Here is a 21,403-nt window from a genome sequence, read left to right on the forward strand (position 1 = left end):
GCCTAATCTTGATCTGAGGTGGGAGGTGTAAGGCTGGAGAAAGCCCTTCACAGGAACTCCATAACCTGCCTACTTTCTACCAGGTCCAGCCTCTTAATAGCTCTTATAATTCAGTAAGAACTAGGGTCCTTCAAAGCCAGCTTCAATCTAATGTTGTTTTTTTTTTTTTATAAGAGTTGCCTTGGTCATGGTGTCTGTTCAAACTAAGACAGAGTTGGTACCAGGGACTAGGCTATTGCTGTGGTAGGCCTGACTGGCCATGTTTTTGTTTGAAGGAATGTGGATTTTGGGACTTTGGAAATCAGTGAAATGCTTTAAGTGGGGCTTACTAGAACTCTCCTTGTTATAGTCACACAGAGAAAAAAAAACGGGGAAAACTGGGATAGACATTCTCTTTCAATTGTGTGTGTGTGTGTGTGTGTGTGTGTGTGTGTGTGTGTGTGTGTGTGTGTGTGTGTGATTGCCCTGCCAACTAGAGATCAGAAAAAGGGTTGATTCCCTGTTGTGAGCCACCAGATACAGACACTGGGAACTGAACTGGTCCTCTGCAAGATCAGTTCATGCTCTTGACCACCGAGCTATCTCTCCAGCTCCAGGATCTATTATGAGGATATCAATCACTGGCTCAGTGTTCAGGTTCATAACCTCATAACCTCATTTGTGTCTTTAGAGGTCCCATCACCAAATCTAACTATTAGATACAAATAGGAATATGTTCTGAGAAATGTGTCATTAGATGGTTTTGTTACTGTACAAACATCATAGATTGTTATGCAAATTTCATAAATCTACAGTAGATAATAACCTACTGTACACCTAGGCTAGCTACTTTTTATATCACTGTAGGTGCCATATTTTGTTGATCAAAATGTTATGTGACACATAGATGTACATCCACAACAGGAAATTAGGGCTTCATTATATGAATTTGGAGACATGTCTCTGTAACTCCTAATTCTTTCTTCTTTCATATATTACATCCTGACTGAAGTTTTCCCTTCCTCCCCTCACCCCTCTCCTCAGCTCTCCCTTCACCCTACATGCCTCCTCTCTCCTCCAAATCCACCCTCTTCTTTCTCCCCTCAGAGAAGAGCCGGCTTCCCAGGGACATCAACCAAACACTGCATAACGAGATACAGTCAGGCACAAACCATCATATCAAGGCTGGACAAGACAACCCAGCAGAAGGAAAAGGATCCCACAAGTAGGCAAAACAGTCAGGGAAAAACAAACCAACACAAAAGCCACCCCCACTGTTACCATTTCCACAAGAACACCAAGCTACTCAGCCATGACATATATCTAATATTTTTTCTAAAACAAAAAAATATGCTTTTTACCAAATCATTGCAATACAAGAAGCATTATTTTAGCCATATGTTATTATGGTACAGTATACTATGTATATAATGATGAACTAGTTGGCTGGCATGCTCAAGCTTTTTTATTTTACCTTCAATTCCCTCGTGTTTTTATAATTCATTATAAAACAAAAAATTCTATTAGATTTTTTGCATATTTTTAATCTGGAACTTCCTTCCCACTTTCTGTAATCCTTCTAGTAATATGTTTTACAATTTAGTTCTAGGTGATTTAAAATATGTCTCAATGTCTCTCGACCCTCATCGGAGAAGTTTCTCTTGCAGTTGATGGTAATTAACACAGACATTCTCTACTGGTCACTGTGCAGAGAATAAGACTGTTTTGTGACAAAGCTCATCCTGGGGACATGCAACACCCATGTCTACTCAACCCAGAAAGGATTCCAGCAACACACCAAAGTCTGGATACCACTAAAGTCCAACTTGGTGAACCAATGGATTTTATTGGGGTTACTTAATGGGGATCTGGATGAAGGGTTAAAGGAGCAGAAATGACTCAAGGACAGCTGAATTACCAAAGCTCACCCCAGCATGGGGGACAGCATACAAAGCCAGGAACCTGAAACACAGTGCACAGCCTGCAGGCAGCCCAACATGTTGGTGTCTTTCCCGGGGCCTCAGTTCGTCTAAACCCCTTCCAGGCAACTCTGCTGATTTTAGCTTCTTCTAGGCATCTGGTTTGGTCTCAAGAATCTTCTATTGCCTGAGAGGGATGTCCAGCATTTGCCCCTTACTCTTGCAGGGAGGGGCTTAGTGAATCTGGTCGGTTTCAGGGCCTTTCTGGAACTATTTTGAGTTTTTTACCTTCCTGTTTAAAGAGGTTGGCTATAGGGTGGAATGTTCCAGTCTGGGAAGAAACTGTTGCACAACAAACACACTGTCAAGTGTTTAGTCCTAAATGGGAGTTTCATACCACACCCTTCCCACAAGGCTCAGGGACTTCAAGAAGAAAGGTGGTGGGTGACTTCAAGGAACCAGTGTTTTCCAGACACAACAGGACAACTGTGCATATGATTTCATGGCAGATGTGACAGCATGCACAAGACCTACACATGCTCAAAGAGGATGAAATCCTAGCATAGAATAGGGAAGGTGGACAGGAAATCTCGCTCTCTTACCTCTTAGCATAGACTGAGGAGCAGTGGATTTGATAGGTTCTGGGAGAAGGGGAGCCAGTTTCCTATAATATTAAGGCAAAGTCACTGTGATTGGTTAGGAAAAGAAGCTCGCGCGCGCGCGCACACACACACACACACACACACACACACACACACAGAGAGAGAGACAGAGAGAGAGAGAGAGAGAGAGAGAGAGAGAGAGAGACAGAGACAGAGACAGAGACAGAGACACAGAGACAGAGACAGAGATGAGAGACAAATGGAGGGAGAGAGGGACAGTGGGGAGGCTAAAGTTGAAAGAGAACAAATTCAAAGATGGAGAGTATGTTTATCAGAGGAATTAGGAGGGGGTTTGAATATATTTAAAATACACTACATGAAGTTCTCAGAATTAAGGAAACTATTGCTAACAAATAAAATACACCTTAGAAGAATCCACATGCTCATTAGAATTGAAGTGTGGAGTGAGACTTTTCTAAAGGAAAACAGTTGTGACTTGGCAGTTGGGTTTGACAAGGGGTTTAGGAGTGTGAAAGGAAGAACGTTTCCTAGAAGCCAAGAAGGTTGACTCTGCATTGTGGAGAACTTTATAGAAATATATCTTAAACGTGATGAAGTAGAAGCATTTTACATACAAATACTGCAAGAAAGTATAAAATTCAGGACATTCAATACATTTTGCCTATCTTTTTGGAGACTGTTGAGTGGAACAGGGAAGGGATGTAACAGTATATAACTGGGTTGGGGATTTAGTTCAGTGCTAGAGCACTTGCCAGCAAGCTCAAGGCCCTGGGTTCTGGCCCCAGCTCCGGAAAAAACAAAACAAAACAAAACAAAACAAAACAAAACAAAACAAAAAAAAACAGTATGTAACCTACATGGTCTTTTTTGGCAATACTGACTTTGATATAATTAGAAAAGACTAAAGGCTGAATAACCAGTCAGATAGTATTTCTTTATCTCCAACAAGCTTCAGTTGATAGATCATTAAAAAAATGTGGGGTCTTGTCTGGCTGTGGCGGCACATGCCTTTAGTCCTGGCGGTGGGAGGCAGAGGAAGGTGAATCTCTGAGTTCAAGGTTAGCCTTGCCTACACGGGAAGTTTCAGGGTTACCTGGACTACACAGAGAAACTGTCTTAAACCAACAAGCAAGCAAACAAACATTTTTTTTATAGTATTACGGGTTGCAGGCAGCAGGACGTATGGTATGTCCACGTGCGTGGGTGTGGAAGCCAGAGGAGGTGGGTGTGCCTCCTCTAATGCTTCCCACCTTTTCCCTTAAGGCAGGGTCTCTCACCGAACCAGAAGCTCACTGTTTTGGCTAGGCTGGCTGGTCGATGAGCTCCCAGAATCTATCTATCTCTACCCTCCATTTTGGGGCTACAGGCAGATGTAGACTTGCTTGGCTTTTATGAGGGTGCTGGGGACTTGAAATCAGACCCTCAAGTTTGCTTGCTGAGGACTCTTTTTTTTTTTTTTTTTCCCAGAGCTGGGGACCGAACCCAGGGCTTTGTGCTTGCTAGGCAAGCCCTCTACCACTGAGCTAAATCCCCAATCCCGCTAAGGACTCTTAAGCACAGAGCTTCCTCTCAGCTTCCAAATAACATCTGAGAGAGAATGCCCAGAAGGCAGAAAGAAGGCAGATTACAAAGTTTAATGAATGCTAATTTTAATGATTTTAAAGAGGTTGGGGAGGGGCAGCACAGGCCTTCAATCCCAAGCACTCAGGAGGCAGAGTCAGGTGAATCTCTGAGTTTGAGCCCAGCCTGGTCTACAAACTGATAGCCTGGGCTACACAGAGAAACCCTGTCTTAAAAATAAAACAAAACAAACAAACTAACCCAGGAAACAAACAAAAGATTTCAGAGTTCAAGTGGCGATTTACTGATAAAGCTCCCTTCAAGCTTTGCATTCTATGAATATTGTTTTCCAAAGGTTATATCTGTATATAGGCTAAGATACAGTTGCCATTAAACTTTTATTCTAGAGTTGGGCATCATTCTTTTCGAACCCAGGGCCTTGCGCTTGCTAGGCAAGTGCTCTACCACTGAGCTAAATCCCCAACCCCGTTGGGCATCATTCTTTAACAAGGATATGAATTTAGTGTTCAAAGATGCTGTTCACCCTATTGAGAGCTCAACTTCCAATGTAATTTTGTTCAATAAGCTTTAATGAAACTATAACACAAATATATTGTTTTGATAAATGGCAGATTGATAATAATTAGACTGATAACACAATCTGGAGAAAATTAATCTTGACTGTCAACTTAGACGGACATGTTTTTGCTGCAAAGAAAGTAATATATCAGAAAAAGATTTCTGCAACATAAATCATAGTGTACTTGTTTAGAGTGGAATGGGTGTGGATATTCTAAGAAAAGAATTGGGTAAAATTTCCTATTCAAGAGGAAACCTTGTTTTAGGTTAGCATGTAAATACATTGTTATGCCATGGTTTGTAGACTTGTGTCGTTACACTTTGTTCTCACTCATGCACACTCCCCCAGCTGTCATTTGTGTTCCTGTCCCCACTGGTCCCCTTCTTAGTTAGGGTCTTATTGCTGTGAACAGACACCGTGACCAAGGCAACTCTTATAAAGACAACATTTAGTTGGGGCTGGCTTACAGGTTCAGAGGTTCAGTGTCTTATCACCAAAACGGGAGCATGGCAGCATCCAGGCAGACATGGTGCAGGAGGAGCTGAGAGTTCTACATCTTCACCTGAAGGAAGCCAGGAACAGCCTGAGCATCCCTAGGTAGCTAGGAGGAGGGTCTCCAAGCCCACCTCACAGTGACACACTTCCTCCAACAAGGCCACACCTTCTAATAGTGCCACTCCCTGGGCCAAGCATATGCAAACCACCACTTCTCCAAAACATATGCTTTTTATCACACATACTCCCTTACCCTTTCTCTTCACTACCCAAGATGTTTTCCTTTGTAATGACTCAGTTTCCACTTCCATGCTATGCGCCCGCCCCCCATGCACGCATGTGAGCCCACACTATGTGCTTTTTTTTTTTTTTAAGATTGATATCAGTTTCCAATTGTATTTAAGAGTCTATTGCACACATTTTGACGTTTAACATAAAGACTTTAGTTTTGGTGGTCATTATTACGAGACGCTGGAAAGCATGCCTTTGGCAATTACCTAAATGAGCAATAAAAAGAAAATCTCAGGGTTGGAGAGATGGCTCAGCAGTTAGAGTATCTGCTGCTCTTGCAGAGGACCTGGGTTCAGTTCCCAGCACCCACATAGGATATCTGAAAATGGACTGTGTTCCTGGCAATTCAATATCCTTTTTCTGGTCTCTATGGGTACCTGCACATCATGGTACACAGACAGACAAGCAAGGACACACACACACACACACACACACACACACACACACACACACAAATTAAAAGGGATATCAAATTGAATTTGTGAGGGAAAGCACAGTTATTAGAAATATTTTGAGGTCTGGAGAGATGGCTCAGCTGTGAGAAACAGTCATTGTTATTGCAGAAGCCTCATTTTGGCTCCCAGCACCCACACTGGTGCTTACAACCATCCCCACCTCCAAATCCAGGGATCTGATGTCCTCTTCTGATCTCAGAGAGTGCCAGGAATGAAAGTGCTGTTCAAAATACATGCAGGTAAAGCACCCATACATGTACAACCAGATAAACAAAGCTAAAAGCATACATAAGGATGTCACTTAAATAAAGGTAAAATCGTTGAGGTGGAAAATGGAATTGGAACCACTAAGAAGGATATGGTGGCTCAATGAATCCGTCTTGTTTTGATGGCCTTGATTCTTGGAGAAATGCTCATATCTGTGAACTGAGAAGGCTTTCATCTTTTTACTTACCATTAAATTGCAATGGGTAGTCCTTGCTGCCCACTTGACTACATCTGGAATGAACTACATATAGTCCAGAGATGGAGGGCTCGCCTGTGATCCAGATCTTGAGGCTGGAAGAAACAGGCTTCTGACCTGGTTCTTTTTTTTTTTTTTTTAAGTTTTTTTAATTTTATTTATTTAATGTATATGAGAGGTCTATCTACATGCCTGCATGGACACTTGCATGCCAGAAGAGACTTCATTATAGATGTGATTTGCCGGGAATTGAACTCAGGACCTCTGGAAGAGCAGGCAGTGCTCTTACCTGCTGAGTCATCTCTCCAGCCCCCAGGCCAGAATTTATATTGGAAGTTGACGGGATCACCAGGATGTACTTACCCGGGCCTTTTATTTGTTTGTTTATTTGGTGTTTTGGAGGTTGATTTTTGCCACAGTGCTTGGGCTTTTCACTCCTGGGGTCACATGATCTTTTTGCAGAGACAAGTATATACCACACAGCACCCAGGTTTTTTTTGTTTTGTTTTTTTGTTGTTGTTGTTGTTGTTGTTGTTGACAAGCTTTAAAAAAAATTCACATAGTTTTGCTTCTGGTAAATTAGAATTTGCCTAAGTTCTGGCTCCAACTTTTCATGGGGCAAGAGCTAGACTGACAATGAGGCTTTGCTGCTGTTCTGTTAGGCAGTACACGCCATATCTGCATTTGCTGTCCTTGGCTTTTGTCTACACCAGTGAGCCTCACTCTTTTCTTGGTTCTGCTTGACTGATTGGCACTTTAAATGGAGACGTCAAGTTCAGATAGCTCATTATTTCCCCTTGGGTCAGAGGGTGTCCACAGACACCTAAATATTGATATTGCATTACCGTAACGTTATCGTGAAGCATCTTCAGTGAAGTTTCATGATGGAAACCCCACAAAACAGGTCATAAAACCGGCTAGGGCTTTTGAAGTAGGGTATTTCCTTAAATTTCTGTTAATGTAAAGCCCAGGCAAGACAGACATATTTACAGTATGCTGATTCTCCTGAAGAATTTCCATGTATCTTCTCAAAGAGGAAGAGGATCAAATGGCCACTTTTATTTGTTGTTGGTGTTGTCTAGCCACCACTTTTTGGCTATAGGTGTCATGTTCTATGCTGTCCTTCAGGTGGTGGTCAGCCTTCTGGTCTACTTAACTTCATTGGTTCTCACTCTTTACATTTAAGTTTTTCTAAGGAGGGCTGGAAGACTTGGTACTTTATGATTCCACTTACAAGGTTACTGTTATTTTAGTTTTAAGTTTTCCTTGCTTCCACCTCAACTGTCATCTATATGAATTGCTTGACCATAGTCTTTGGGGGACCTGGACGTTTATGGTGATTCTATAGTGCCTGACATTCGGGCAATTCTATACTATAGACACCTATCTAGGGCCTTTTATATAGTAGCACGTGTTGTGCAATGACAGTACAGTAAAACAGAAACAAAAACATTTATTTCAAGTCAGGAGAAGAAAAGGACATTTTATCCCAACCAACTCTTGGAAGTCTTATTAAAAACAATGAAAGATCCATCTATATAGTAGACTTTACGTGCTTTATTTAATAGGGATGTGCTATGTAAGGCAGGGTAGCAAGCTTTTTCTCTAGTGATTGCAGTGGGAAAATTATGTTTAACTCCTGATTTGAGCTGCCATCTTTGGTCCTGGCAGGTGTGTGCTTTATCTCAGCTGGTTGGCCTGAGGGACCCCCCTGCCCCAGCACAAACCTTAGTCCCCAGTGTGACTCCATTTCACTCCAAGATGAAAGGAATGTTTATGAACCAGGAAAAACTCCAAACCGCAGGCCCAAGTGCCCATTGGTGGGAAAGGAGCTACTGACAGATGATTTAAAAAAAAAAAAAAGCCTGCAGTTCTCCTTAAAGAAGTTAGAGGTGTCTCTGGTTTTGAAGAGGTGAACATGTGTACAAACCAAGGAACAGTGATCCATTTTAACAACCCTAAAGTTAAGGCACCTCGCCAAGACAAAAACAGCTGACAGAAATGCTTCCCAGCATCCTCGGCCAGCTTGCCGCAGTCTGATTAAGGAGACTGTGGATGGAAAAGCACCTCTTGCTACTGGAGAATGTGATGATAAGGTTCCAGATCTGGTGGAGAATCTTGAGGAGACTTCTAAGAACCTGGCAAACTGAAATGGGATGGCACCTCTGGAGAGGTCGCCATTGCAGAGGTTACAGGGCTATTTTATATACGACTGCTTTCTAAAAAACTGTTTCCTTTGTGGATTTGATAAAATTGAGACCTCCAATATTTTTTTTTTAATCCCAAGCTCCCTGGGACACTCTTTTGGGATGTTAGTTTTCACTTTAGTTTTGGCTTATACACAATTCATTCTTGAAGAAGCTTAACTTTTTTTTTTTTTTTTTGCCTAGTAAGTTCATAAAATGATAAAGTAAATTAACAGTTTATTAAGGCTCTGGACAAGGCTTTTCCCTGTGAGGTGGCAAGGGAACCTGAAGAAACCCTACTTTGTTCATGGAGAACTGCAGGGCCATATGTTTCTCAGAATTGGCTAGTAGGTCTAAGACCATATTCATTGAGTATTTGCCAAGTTTGGTAGGATGAAAATTTTTTTAAAGTGTGAAGAAGGGGCAGGCTGTTGGCTGTCTGGCTGGAGCAGAATTGCTGAACAGTGTTGAGTGGCTCTGTCCAGAGGACATGCATACTCACTGCCCCTCTCTAACCCTGGTCACTTGTAAAATCCATTTCAAGCCATTTAGGCACAACATGAGCCAAGCCTGTTTTTGAGTTATTTGATTGGACAAAAGGTTGTGATACCATTCACAGTAGGGAAAGTGTAATTTTCCATGTCTTTTGGGTATTTTGAAGTTGAGTGATTTTTGTCTTCTACAAAAGGTTGTGATATCATTCACAGTAGGGAAAGTGTAATTTTCCATGTCTTTTGGGTATTTTGAAGTTGAGTGATTTTTGTCTTCTGTAAAATTTCCATGAATAAATAACTTACCAGTGTTTTAAGGTTGGTTTTGACTGCCTTATTAATAATCTTTGAAGTAACCCTTGTTTCTTCTTCCTGTAACCTGCCTCTACTTCATCCTCGTACAGTAAAGGAATTGGAGACCCGAGGCTAAAACGTGGACAGTGCAAGTTTGGTTTAAAAGTATGAAAAGCCTTAGCATCTTAAAGGTGATTAACTTTATGAAGCTAGAGTGCAAACTTCATTTTGCCATAAACATTACAAGCTCCTGGCAGGCATCTGAGGAGAGCTCTGGTGTTTTCCAATTATCTCTCAAGGGGCTGTTTTCATACACAGCATTATTTCTTGAAGTCTACGTAGGAGCAGGTACTTCTGCTAAATCTCCTCTTCCATATATCCACTTACCCATGAAACTACATTTATTGTATATATAATCTCAAAGGTTCCCCCAACTCCCGGTGGTAGGTGTGAGAGGAAGGTTTTGAAATTTAGTTCAGGGTCTTTGATACACTCTGCTTTTTAACGGGTTCATCAAGTGCATATCTTTGGATCATCTTCTGGACTATTTGTGATTAATAACTCCTAGGACCGGTCTTTTTTAAAAATCAAGTGTACAGGTTATGCCTTGGATCGTGCAAGCATGTGTCTGCCCCGTCTGTCAGTCTTCTGCCTTTTCTTCTGAATTGTCATCTTCCAAAGCTTGTCTAACAAATGTCTACTTCCACAGTTCACTTCACGCCAGTGAACGCCGATGCGCATTCCATTCCTGCAGGTGCCTAGTCGTCCTGCTTCCTGTCGGGGTCTCCCTTTTTGGCCATCAGGCGCTCGCTCACTTCCCATCGCGTACTCTTCTCACTTCGAGAAGTCCGTCGAGCCCTCCTCCAAGTCTCTCGCCACCCCCCTCTGCCGCCCCCGGCATCCCCACCGCACCGGCCGGTCCCCGCGCTCGCCCGCAGTTCAGCTGGAACTTTACTCCAGCCGGGGCAGAGCGCCGTGGGCGCGCGGGGCGGGCGCGTGCAGGAGCGGCGGCCGCGGGAGCGCCGGACGGCGTGGGTGTGCGAGCGGGCCGGGGGCGTCGCGGGCCGGCCTGCCCTATAAGGGGCCGAGCCGCCTCTGCCTCCGGGCGGGTGCCTGGCGGGCCGCGGCGGCGGCAGCGGCGGCGGCGGCTGCGATTGGCTCAGGCGCCCCATCCGGGGACTGGGCTCGGCGCTGCTCGTTCGCCCTAAAGGTACCAATATGGCGGAGGTGAGCGGAGAAACCGGGCAGCTGCGGCCGTGCCGGGGCGAGAGCCGGGCTGTCCCCCGAAGCCCCGCAGCTGGCCTGAGACCCTCGGCTCCTCCCGCGGGTCCTCAGAAGGCGGCGCGGCGGCGGCGGGGGGCGCGGGGCGGCGGCGAAGCGCGGCGGGGCTGCCGGGGGGGCGGGGGCGGGAGCGGGCGCGGGAGCGGTCTCCCTTCGGGACTAGGCCGCGGCGGCTCCGACCCCGGCCGGGCCGGGCGGTGGGGCCGGGCGGCGGCGGGCGGCGGAGGCGAGCCTCGGGCCCGGGTAGGCTCAGGGCCGTGGCCGGAGCGGCTGACGCGGGCCGCCGTTCGCTCGGCGCCTCCTCCCGGGGTCGGGGTGGGTGGAGAGCGGCCGATCCTTGGTCGGCGGCTGGATTGCAGCGCGGAGAGCGGGCTGCGCCACTGCCCCGCCGGAGTGAGCCGGCCCGGCCCTCGGCTCTCCGGCCGCCCGCCGCCCCTCCAGGCCAGGGGCTCCGAGGCCAGCGGGAGCAGAGCGGGACTCTCTGCCCCGAAGCCTGTGAGGTGCGGCGTCCCCGGGCGCAGAGACCGACCCACACCTCGACGTCCTCGCCGGCCAAGCGGCCCGAGAGTCTTCACCCCGGGCCGGACTGGGGGGGACGCCGAGCGACCCTAGCTGCCGGGCTATCTCCCCTGGGACGGGGAAGCTGGGGGAGGGGGCGGCGTGATGGGCGCACCGGAGCTGGGCAGGAGCGAGCCGTGCTAGGGCCGAGCTGGCGGGCTGGGGACCGACCGCTCACCCGGGGAGGAACCGGCTCATCCCAGACTCAGTGGCCCAGGCTCCGACCTCCGTAGCCCGGGGGTGGGGGGTGGGGAGGTGGGGAGGGGCTCTCTCGCTTTGGTTTGGGGACCAGTGTCAGGGTCGAGCCGGCCTATGCTTGGGGCAGTAGACAAATCGTGTAGTTCGGGTACCCGCGCCCCCAAAGGGCAGGCTGTGTATCTCAGAGGGTGAGACCCTCCTAGGGAACGGGGTTGCGTTTCGCGGAGTTGCTCTGGAGCCAGCGGAGAGCTGGGTGAGCTAGTGTAGGTGAACTCCTCAGATGCCCGGGATGAAGGACTGATGCTACGAGCCGACTAGCTCTGGTTTCGGCTTCCCGGCTTTGTAACTTGCCGAGCTCCAAACCGTGGCTTGGAGTTGCCCGTTCCAACTCCAGCCATCGTCCCGAGTCTGCGAGTTTGTACACTGGGGACTTGGGGAGGAAGGCGAGGCAGCCAAGAGGGGGCCCGAAAGGGGCTGGGAGCGATTGGAGCGAAGCTACGTCTTGCACTTTTTGGCAGCTGCCTGGGAGCGCTCGGCACCGCCCCCTCTGCGCCCTGTTGCCTGCACTGCCTCCTTTTCCTTGCTACAGGATTCAACCTCACAGTTTTCTTTTTTTCTCTCTCTCTCTCAGGCTTCCTTTGGAAGTTCGAGCCCAGGTTTGTTCAATTTTCTTACCTCTTTCGGGGAGTCCCAGAGGGAAATGGGCTCAAAGATTTGCTGCTAAAACGATTCTGTACTTCCACAGAGCTGTGTAGTGCTATTTTTTTCATCATTTGGATCTTAAAGGGTTCCAATGTAATTACCTTGTTAGAGGAAGGAATAGTTTACTGTTATTCACTGTGCATGTTGGAAAAAGCACCCTGAAACCTTATTACAAAGTCTTTTATTCCCTCATAACTTTTATTGTTTGCCTCTAAGCTCAAATCAACTTTCTACAAATTTTAACCATTTAAGTCTTATTTTTGTTTATTAAAAGAATTGCCCTTTTAACTTGTCAGAACCTGTGGCAACTTGGATTATTAGTTTTAACTCCATTTTTCTTTACTCTGACTATCAAGAAATATCTATTATATTTAATCCGAAAATAATGAAAAAAAGCAATATGTGTCTTCCTGGTTTTGCAGAGAAGTATTAATATGGTTATTTTGAGGGGAGACCATCTTAACCTTTCTAGTAGAGAAGTCAGAGACTACTTTGGGGATCCAATTAAAGGAGTCCACAGAATCTGCACAGGTGTACTTACATGGGAAGGGAGAGTGTACTTTCCTCATCTGCTAAACTGTAGATTCTCAAACCTTTTCTAGCTGCCTTGGCTCACGGGTTCCTGAAAAATGACTCTGGAATTATCTACCCCCGTTATTGTACAAGGAGGCAATTGGAATTGTTTTACAGAGGCACCCAGTTAGTATAATGGGAGTGTATGCTTTTTTTCCTTTGGTATAAGGACTACCAAGTGCTAAGTAAGTTCTCTGCTATTGAGGCGTCCCTGGCTGTACCCCCAGACTTTGTTTAGAGGGATGGAGCCATTTGCCTTGAGTCTTAGTTTTTGTATTTAGGTAACTTTCAAGGTGGTAAGATAGATTAACACAAAGTGATGGGAATATGTGATTATTTTAAAATCATTGTTTGCCTCTATCTGTACAGTGTTTTTAAAATTCTTCCTAACGTCAAGACAAGCAGCTCTTTGTTATGATGCAAGTTCAGGGAAGGAATATTTATATACATGATTTGAAGCATCAGGTTGATAAAATGTGATTTTTCCATTTTGCATTATTGTCTGTAGAAGTTGCAATTCAAATAAAAATCCAAAAGGCAGTGTGGCCTCCATGTCTAAGCAGACACTTAGTTTTTAATGAATTAGTCAACATTTAGAGAGAATTTTTACAGCTGGAAAGGACTCAGATCATTGCCTTTAGTCCAGTGTGTAAAAACCCAGGAAGATCCAGGAAGTTTGAAGCCTGCCTCAAGTCTCAAGCCACAGACAGCCAGGAGTAGATCTTTTTTAGGCCCGTCTGTTTCACATCCTTGACACTTAGGCATATCACAAATGTTTCTCAGGAAAGAAAATTTATAAAGATGGTATTTTTTTATTTTGAGCTAGTTAGTAAATAATTTATCTTTCTCTCTAAAAGTAAGTTAAGCCATATCTATTTCAGCAAAAATGAGCATATACCAAAAACCTTGCAAATAAAGTCTTATAGAAATGGAAATTTGTACTTGTTTGAATGGGAGTGGGCTAATGATTATAATTTTCTGAACTCAGAAACATGGAACTGTAATTGGAGTCTCTACATCATGAAAACACATTGGCCTAGTTCACTGTTCATGATGCTTAAATGTTTGAAGTGTTAAAATAGAAATAGCTTTCTTTTTCTTTTTTTTTTTTTTTTTTTTTCTTTTTCAGAGCTGGGGACCGAACCCAGGGCCTTGTGCTTGCTAGGCAAGCGCTCTACCACTGAGCCAAATCCCCAACCCCTAGAAATAGCTTTCTTAAAAGTAGCAAACTGTTGAATATTCTTCCATAGACATGGCCACACCCCAGGTCGCAGGTCCTTCCAAGCTCTGAGCTTCTCCAGTGTAATGGCATCTAATACTAGAGCAGACAAGTGCACAGAATTCTCCTGTTGACAATAGCAGCTTGAGGTGGGACGTCTTCTAAACCTGCAGATAGGATGTCTGTTACCTTACTTTCTTTAAGAGCAATCCAGAACATGCATGGATTTGTGCTTTAATGTCTGTTTGATTAATTCTGGGGAATTTGAAATACTGACAAGGTCTGAATAAAATGGTTCTATGCTTTAAAAAACTAAATAGTTATAGTTGCTTCATAGAAAGATGTATTTGTCTTGAAAGCCAGTTTTCTATTGAATTTTGTGTCTTTGTTTAGGGTTAGAGTTAATGTAAAATATAATCTCTTCTGAAATGTTAATGTTTGTTGACTCATTCTCTGGAAGTCTCTCGTTCCTGGAATTTAATTCTTCTGTTTGGCCATGTGGCTTGTGTTTGGGCTATACTAGGAATTGAACCCAGGAAGGAGCCCGTGTATTCCAGACAGGCATTACGCCACATTGCTGTGTGCCCAGCTCTTGGCTATTTTAAGCAAATGATAACTAGTAAGAAGTTTGATTTTTTTTTTCTCTTTCTTCGGAATGTGCCACTGACACCATTTTGTTCCTGTTGCTCGTTTGCTTTTCCAGGCTCTGGATGCCTGTGAAGCATAAATGTTGTACCTTGTTCTCTTCATGGTCTCAGTGCCTGTAACAGTGTTTGTGAATACTCTACCTTGTTCTTTTGCTGGGTTACATATCTTTTCAAGACCATATAGTTTTATTTTACAGTCCATAAAGTGTATAGTAAATTCATTTAATAAAATTCACATATAAATATCAAAAGCAACTAGAAAACCAGCACACATTTTTATTTTGTTTTTAAATGCCCTTGGGTGTGTAAATGACTCTGTGTTTCATTCCAGTTGGGTCTTTGTCTTCTGAGGATCATGATTTTGACCCCACTGCTGAGATGCTGGTCCATGACTATGATGATGAAAGAACTCTAGAGGAAGAGGAATTGATGGGTGACGGCAAAAACTTCAGTTCTGAAATTGAAGACCTGGAAAAGGTAAAGGCTTTAGCACATTAGAACATGCAGACACTGGCAAAGACTTGGAAACTTTATTCAGCATATTAATTAGAACAGGCAAACACTGGTAAAGACTTGGAAACGTTATTCTAAGTTCGAAACTCTCCTGAACTATGTTAAGTACTTTTTTTATTTTTCAAACCTAGGCTAATATTACAAATTTTCTCATTTTGAGAGTAGTTTAATCAGAGCATTTTCATTATTTGTTAGCCTCATTTTTCAGCTTATCCCAGAACAGTGAGGGTCTGACTTGAGCTTTATTTAGTCCTGTAGTAGAGTAGGGAAAAATCTTTTCCTTCCGAAACTTATATTGGTAGGACACCATTTGAGACTGAACAAAATTTGCTATACTTTCCAATGTAAATTGGTAACATTCCGTCTTCACCCTCCAGTCATCTTTTCAGAACTTGGCAGGATTGAGTGTAGTGCACAACTTCTTAAGTCCAAAGTTAATATAAATTGAAATGAACTGTATTTTAAGCCTCCCTTGTACCACAGCATAGCAAGAGTCCTCCATAGGGTCACCTTGGGAAGCTGCTGGGCTACACTGTCTGTAGATTAGCCTCGCTTGAAAATTTCTCATCAGCTCACAGGAACAAAAGCCTTCAGGGATAATAGCAAGTGATGCCCCTGCTCTTGTGCTTCTGGTTTTTTCTTTTTTTAGAGCGCAAACATACAGCCTTTTCACTGTCTTTGAATGAAGCAGGGCAGTGTACCGTGGTCTTTTTTCTTCCTGTTAGCTTATAGGGAAACAGTCTTCAGGGCCTAGACCTCAGGCCGCTCCTGAAGTTTTCATGTGATTAATTAATCCATGGTAATTATAATTAGGTTTAACCATTTGAAAAAGTATCTCCAAGACAGAAGTGGCTCATGCGTATCTGTATTCCTAGCATTTAGGAGGTAGACTCAGGACGATCATGAGCTCAAGGCCAGCCTGAGCTGCATTAGAAGCTCTAGTCCAATCTGAAAGTACAGTCACTCTCCTCCTATGCATCTGCAGATAATCAATAGCATTTTTGTTTTTTGACACCCACCTCTGAATTTGTATATTTAGAAAATTTATGCTTTTGTGGTCTCAACATTTATCAGTGTCTCTATTTGATGTTTCTGCTTCTTGATGATCTGATTCTCCATTCAGAAGGCTAGTTTTTTTCAGTTCCTGAGTAGTTCTTTCTTCAATAAAGTGTAGCTGTCTCTTGCTATTTAATGAAACACAAAAATGAGTAAAAGAAACAGAGGGTAAAACTTGAAAAAAATTTGACTTATGTAATTTAAGATGATAATATTGATCTTTATTACTGAAACTACAGTTTAGGTATTGGTAAATTTTAGCAGTTTAGGGATAGGATGTTAATGTTCATTTTCAATAAGTTTTATTTTTATACTAATTAGAGTGACTGAATGTGCTTTACAAATTTGTGGCTGTCATGTGGCATGGAAATTAAAAATAAGATGCAAAGTTAGCTTTTCTTTTGTGGCTCTTTATAAATCATAAGCTTCATAAATTTTGTTTTTTTAACTGCTTTCCAAGATTTAAATTTGATTCTAGATTTAGATTTAGCTCTTAAACATTATTAAATTTTCTAAAAACTCAGATGTTTAAATAAATAAGAAACTAAATCATCCTTTCCACTAGATTTGTGAAAAGATTAAAGTTTCTACATGTATTGTTGTGCAGAGTCTCAGGAATACTGTATTAGGTACTGAATTTAATCTGTATCGCAGTCCACTGGCAATGCACCATGCACACACGTATTTTCCTGTTACGGTAAAAGGTCTCCTTGGTTAAGAAGGAACACAGATAAGCATGTGGCTAGTAGTAGTGTGTATCTTAATTTCTAATGGGATCAGATTAAAATAATGGCATTTTCCTTTTACAGACAGAAATGGAGGTGTAAGGGGCTAGGTGTTCACCCAAGGTGATGATCAGCATGCCGTGACTCTGAATTATTACACTTCTTTCCTCATAGCCAATCCGAACAGTAATTGTTTACATCTCAACCCCTTAGGAAAACTGCCTGCCATTTCTTAAGTGTAGTAAGATCTCTGATCAAATTAAATACCATTCTCCTCTTTGTTAGCAATGGTATTTTTGTGAAAGAACCAAGAACCTCTTGACTCCTCCACCTCTGACTTTTCTGTTCTTTTCAGCCTGTCATATCCTGGCAGTGTATGCCTTATCTCACACTGATCCTTATAGCCCCTTGGCCCTCAGTTTCTTCTACTCACAGATCCTGTGAGATAGGATCTGACTGCAGAGCCCAGGCCCACCCCACGTCTGGGATCGGTCTCTTTTCCAAGTGCTTCTCACAGATGCCTCACATTTGGATGGACTGACTTCCTGACCCAGTATTGCTCTTGGTCACTCTTTGGTCAAGATGTCATAAACATCTATGTGCTTCTCCCTCCAGTCAACCCGTGGTTTGGCCTCTTCCAGCTCATTATAAGGTCACCAGTGATTCCTGGTTGCCAGATGGTAAGAATTCTTGCCTATCTTTTTCTCACTTTGTTTCTCCTTGCTGTTTGACCTCAGTGAACAACGTTCACTTCTCAGCATCCTGCTTTCCTGGGTTGACCCTACTCACTCACCTCATCTCTCGTAGCTGTAGGCTCTCGGACTCTGCCCTGTCTTCCTTCCTCTCATTTGACCCGTCCATGGGCTGTCAGTCAAGCACACTACTACACCTGTCTTGATATCTTGCCTTAGTTTTGTGTCTCTTCCTTGTCTGGTCCAGGAGTTAGCCAACTACACAGGCTGGAGGTCTTGCACTGTAGACTCAGATCTCTCTCATTCCTGCTATCAAATAACTTATTCTCCTTGGTCTAGAATAAAGATCCCATTTTAAGATTTGGAACTCTACCCCATTTCCTATAAGCTCCTGTATCTGACGTTCTTGGAATAAAGCACAGACCCTTTTCTCTCTGCCCTTTTTGTAGGTGAGCTCATCAGTTCCCATGGCTTTAAATATCATGTAGATGCTAATGAATGCCAGATTTATATCTTTAGCCCAGCCTGATTCTCTGAGCTCCAGGCTCCTGGCCAACTTGACTTTTCTTCTTGGATGCCTTGTAGTTCCCAAACTTGTGTCCTCTGTAAAAATCTTGAATATAATTCCTTTAAAAAAAAAATCTCTTTCCCCTTTGTCTTTCTGTCACTCCAAAAGTACCCACCCTTTTGCTCAAGGAGAGGTCTTATTATGTCTCGCTATAACCCACAGCTTTCTGCATGCAGCTTCCCAGTATTTCAAGGAGAAATGTCATGTTTCTCCATTTGAAAATCATGGTTTTTATGCTTCTATGTGTTTGTACTCAAACTCACACCTAAGAACATGTTGGTCAGAGGACAGTGCAGGAATCTGTTCTTCCGGGTCTCAGGTTGACCCCAGTCAGGCCTGACTGCAGTGCCTTTGTATGCTGGCTAGCCCTCCTGATACTGTTCTCCAGTGGCTCCTGGTTCTTGGGGATACAGTCCAGGCTCCTTTCCTAGTGGTGAAGCCCTTTTGATCCGTCCTTGCCTCTCTGGCCATTCTGAGTCACTTCTCATTCATCCCAGTGAGCCATGGCCACCCTTCTTAAACTACCATCAGCTTCCAGGTTTGTCTGCTCCTCTGACTGGAATGCTAGCCACTGGACTATGTCCCATGCTTCGAGACTCAGCCAAAGATGGTTTGTCTTTCTCTGCTATCCAATGAGAATGGACCCCAGCCAAGTCTTCACCTTAGGGTCCTTTGTATTTTATTTGCACTACATAGTTTGCAACTCTGTATTTATTTGGGTATTGTTGCTTCCCCTGCACAGCTTTGACCTGTGGTTGTTGTATGGCAATTTACCGGATTCTCTCAGTAGCACTGAATTCCTTCAGAGAAAGGATTTTCTGTAATCCTAGAGTCTGAATGATATGGTAGACCACCAGGGAATGAGGAACAGCAGCGATCTTCATACTAAGGAGAAGGGTCACTGTTCAGTCTTAAAGAAATGATGTTCCAAACAGGTAGTTGGCCAAGGATGCAACCTGGTCCCTCTCCAGGGTAGCAGGATAAGAGCCCAAGGGAGTGACTGCTGCTGGAGGAAGACTGGCTAGTGCTAGTTAACTTCCGGAGTTCTCTAAGTCATGGTGGTTCTTCTCTGGCATGAGTGATGTCCTGTCTGTTCTGACTGACCCTCCATCTGGGCTGACTTTGTATTTGTGAGTTAGCATTGTGTCATGCTTTAGTCTAAGCTCTGTCTGTAGGCAGGTTCAGGGCTGTATCTATAGAACAAAAGCCAAAGTCCTGGGAGCCTCCAGCCTAAGTTCCTTGTGGGCTTGGATGGGTACAGGTCAGCGTCCTGTAGGCACTTTGGTCATTCATGGGCACTTGTATTTACGTGTTCCATGTTAGTCTCTCCATACAGCGTACTGTATGACAGCTGCTTGCTTGACGGGAACTAAACCAAACTTTAGAAAGAAACCCTTAACTGACATAGGTAAACACCCTCTATTGGTGAGTAGTAGTTGTAAGAGGGTCTATGTATGCACTGTAGTAGTTAGGGCAAATCTGCGCACGATCAGCTGGGCCAACAGTTTGGATGTCACTCAAGGGTGACATGGGTACCTAGGATATAGTGCCATGGTTAAAGCATGCAGGTTTTCAAAGCCATGTTGTCAGGAGGACTGGGGCTGACATTCAAACTTGGAAATAACGTAAAATGATAGTTTATGACAGTTGGGTTCGGACATCATTATATAAATATAAAATATACCAATATTTATATAGGATTAACCGAGCAAACAAGAAACTTAAAATGACCTGAAGTTGTCTGTTGTTCACTTGATTGGTTTATTGGAACTATTGCTTTTGTTAATATACCAATTAAGCACTGGGTTTAGTACTATTTTCTAACATCGATACACAAAGAAGCCAGGGCTGTGGTTGATTCTGCCCTGTTGATACTATGCTATATAAACCACAGTAGTTAACCCACAGTTCAGATTATGGCATTACTGAGTCTGTCTACCCTGCTCACATAGGAAGGAAATATGCCTCTAGAAGATCTGTTGGCATTCTACGGCTATGAATCTACAATTCCAACGGTTGCAAATTCCAGTGCAAACAGCTCCCCAAGTGAACTTGCAGACGAACTACCAGATATGACTCTAGACAAAGTAAGTACAAGCCTTTATAAGAAAGTTTTAGGGTCACTGTCATTGACTAAGTTTTTTTCTGCTAAAGCATCTTCTAATTCTGAAATGGAAACTTCCTGCTATTTTGATGACTGCTTTGAACATTGTTTGATTGCTTTAAGGTAGTAGGTAGTAGTAGCTGTTCTACTCTTGCTCAGTATTTTCCTGTCTAGACATTGTATCTAGGGGATTTTTCTTTAACTACAGTTGATCTGTAGACACATGGAGACATCTGTTACCAAATCTTCCAAAGCCTGCAAACCAGATCAGCTCAGGCAGAGTTCTTCTAGGTCCTGGGAGTGACAATGGTCACAGCAGCTAAGGCCATGGTGACCTGCCTCACACAGGCTGCTTTAGGAAGGTGTACTCGTCATTGAGGAGAATCATGTGGCCGTGTCTCTGGGTGGGATTCTGAGACGCTCTCATTGCCTGTCAGGTTTTAGGTAGGAAGAGAAATCCACATCTTGGAACCTCTTCCTGTGAGTTCTCTTCAGCGGTCATCCAACACCACTGTGGAACGGCACATTTTGGTGCGGTCCAGTCAAATTTCTTTTGAGCAGTGCTGCCAGCCCCTTACCTGGACGTTTAAACATCGGGAGAGCCTTTGGAGAGATTTCCACACTTTAAGAATTCGTTAGAAAACAACACTGAGAGGTCCTATTTTATAGTTTCTGAATTACTGTCTTACTATTCTGCTCAGACTTGCCATGAACTCCTGAGCTCATGAAATTCTCCTGCCTCAGCCTCCTAACCTAGTCCAGTAGACACACTCTGTTGTGCAAACATACTGCTTTTATTATAAGATTGATCTGCACCTTCCAGTTAATTCTTTTCATGCTCATAGGCAAGTTGTTTAAGTGAACAATTGCATTTTTATTCTAATTTGAGTCATTAAAAATTTTAAACAGTGTATGTTACTAAATATAAAATGTTAGTATTTATATATATAAAGTAAATAACAGAATTTCTAACTTTTCAGAAGGAAGGTGCAAATCGGTTCTTAATTATTGAGATTATAAAAACAAAAGGCACGTCCATGTGCTGAGCTCGCAGCTCTTCCTAACTTGCACTGCTTCCCAACTCTTGCAGGAAGAAATAGCAAAAGACCTGTTGTCGGGCGATGATGAGGAAACCCAGTCTTCTGCAGATGACCTGACACCGTCTGTGACTTCCCATGAAACTTCAGACTTCTTCCCGCGGCCTTTACGATGTAAGCGGCTAATGCCTTCT

The 21,403-nt window shown here is 43.6% G+C and overlaps 1 protein-coding gene across 6 annotated transcripts in view; it reads left to right on the forward strand.

Annotated features, from left to right (window-relative positions):
- Nucleotides 1-10,350: 10,350 nt before the first annotated feature.
- Mier3 (MIER family member 3) overlaps nt 10,351-21,403 on the forward strand; it is a 28,579-nt gene continuing 17,526 nt past the window's right edge. For 2 of the 6 annotated variants that reach the window (XR_010063601.1, XM_006231924.5), the window contains exons 1-5: nt 10,417-10,563; nt 12,005-12,029; nt 14,846-14,991; nt 20,021-20,155; nt 21,263-21,383. Coding sequence is in view for 5 of the 6 variants with exons in the window: in XM_006231924.5 (XP_006231986.1) it covers nt 10,555-10,563; nt 12,005-12,029; nt 14,846-14,991; nt 20,021-20,155; nt 21,263-21,383 (436 nt within the window). In the remaining variant the exon portion in view is untranslated. Of the gene's footprint in view, nt 10,564-10,836; nt 10,861-10,927; nt 11,118-12,004; nt 12,030-14,845; nt 14,992-20,020; nt 20,156-21,262; nt 21,384-21,403 lie in introns of those variants that run through there. The other 4 variants (XM_006231925.4, XM_039102181.2, XM_063281723.1 and 1 more) reach the window with 4 other exon arrangements.

The sequence above is a fragment of the Rattus norvegicus genome, chromosome 2 (genome assembly GCF_036323735.1).
Source record: "Rattus norvegicus strain BN/NHsdMcwi chromosome 2, GRCr8, whole genome shotgun sequence".
Classification (NCBI taxonomy): Eukaryota; Metazoa; Chordata; class Mammalia; order Rodentia; family Muridae; genus Rattus; species Rattus norvegicus.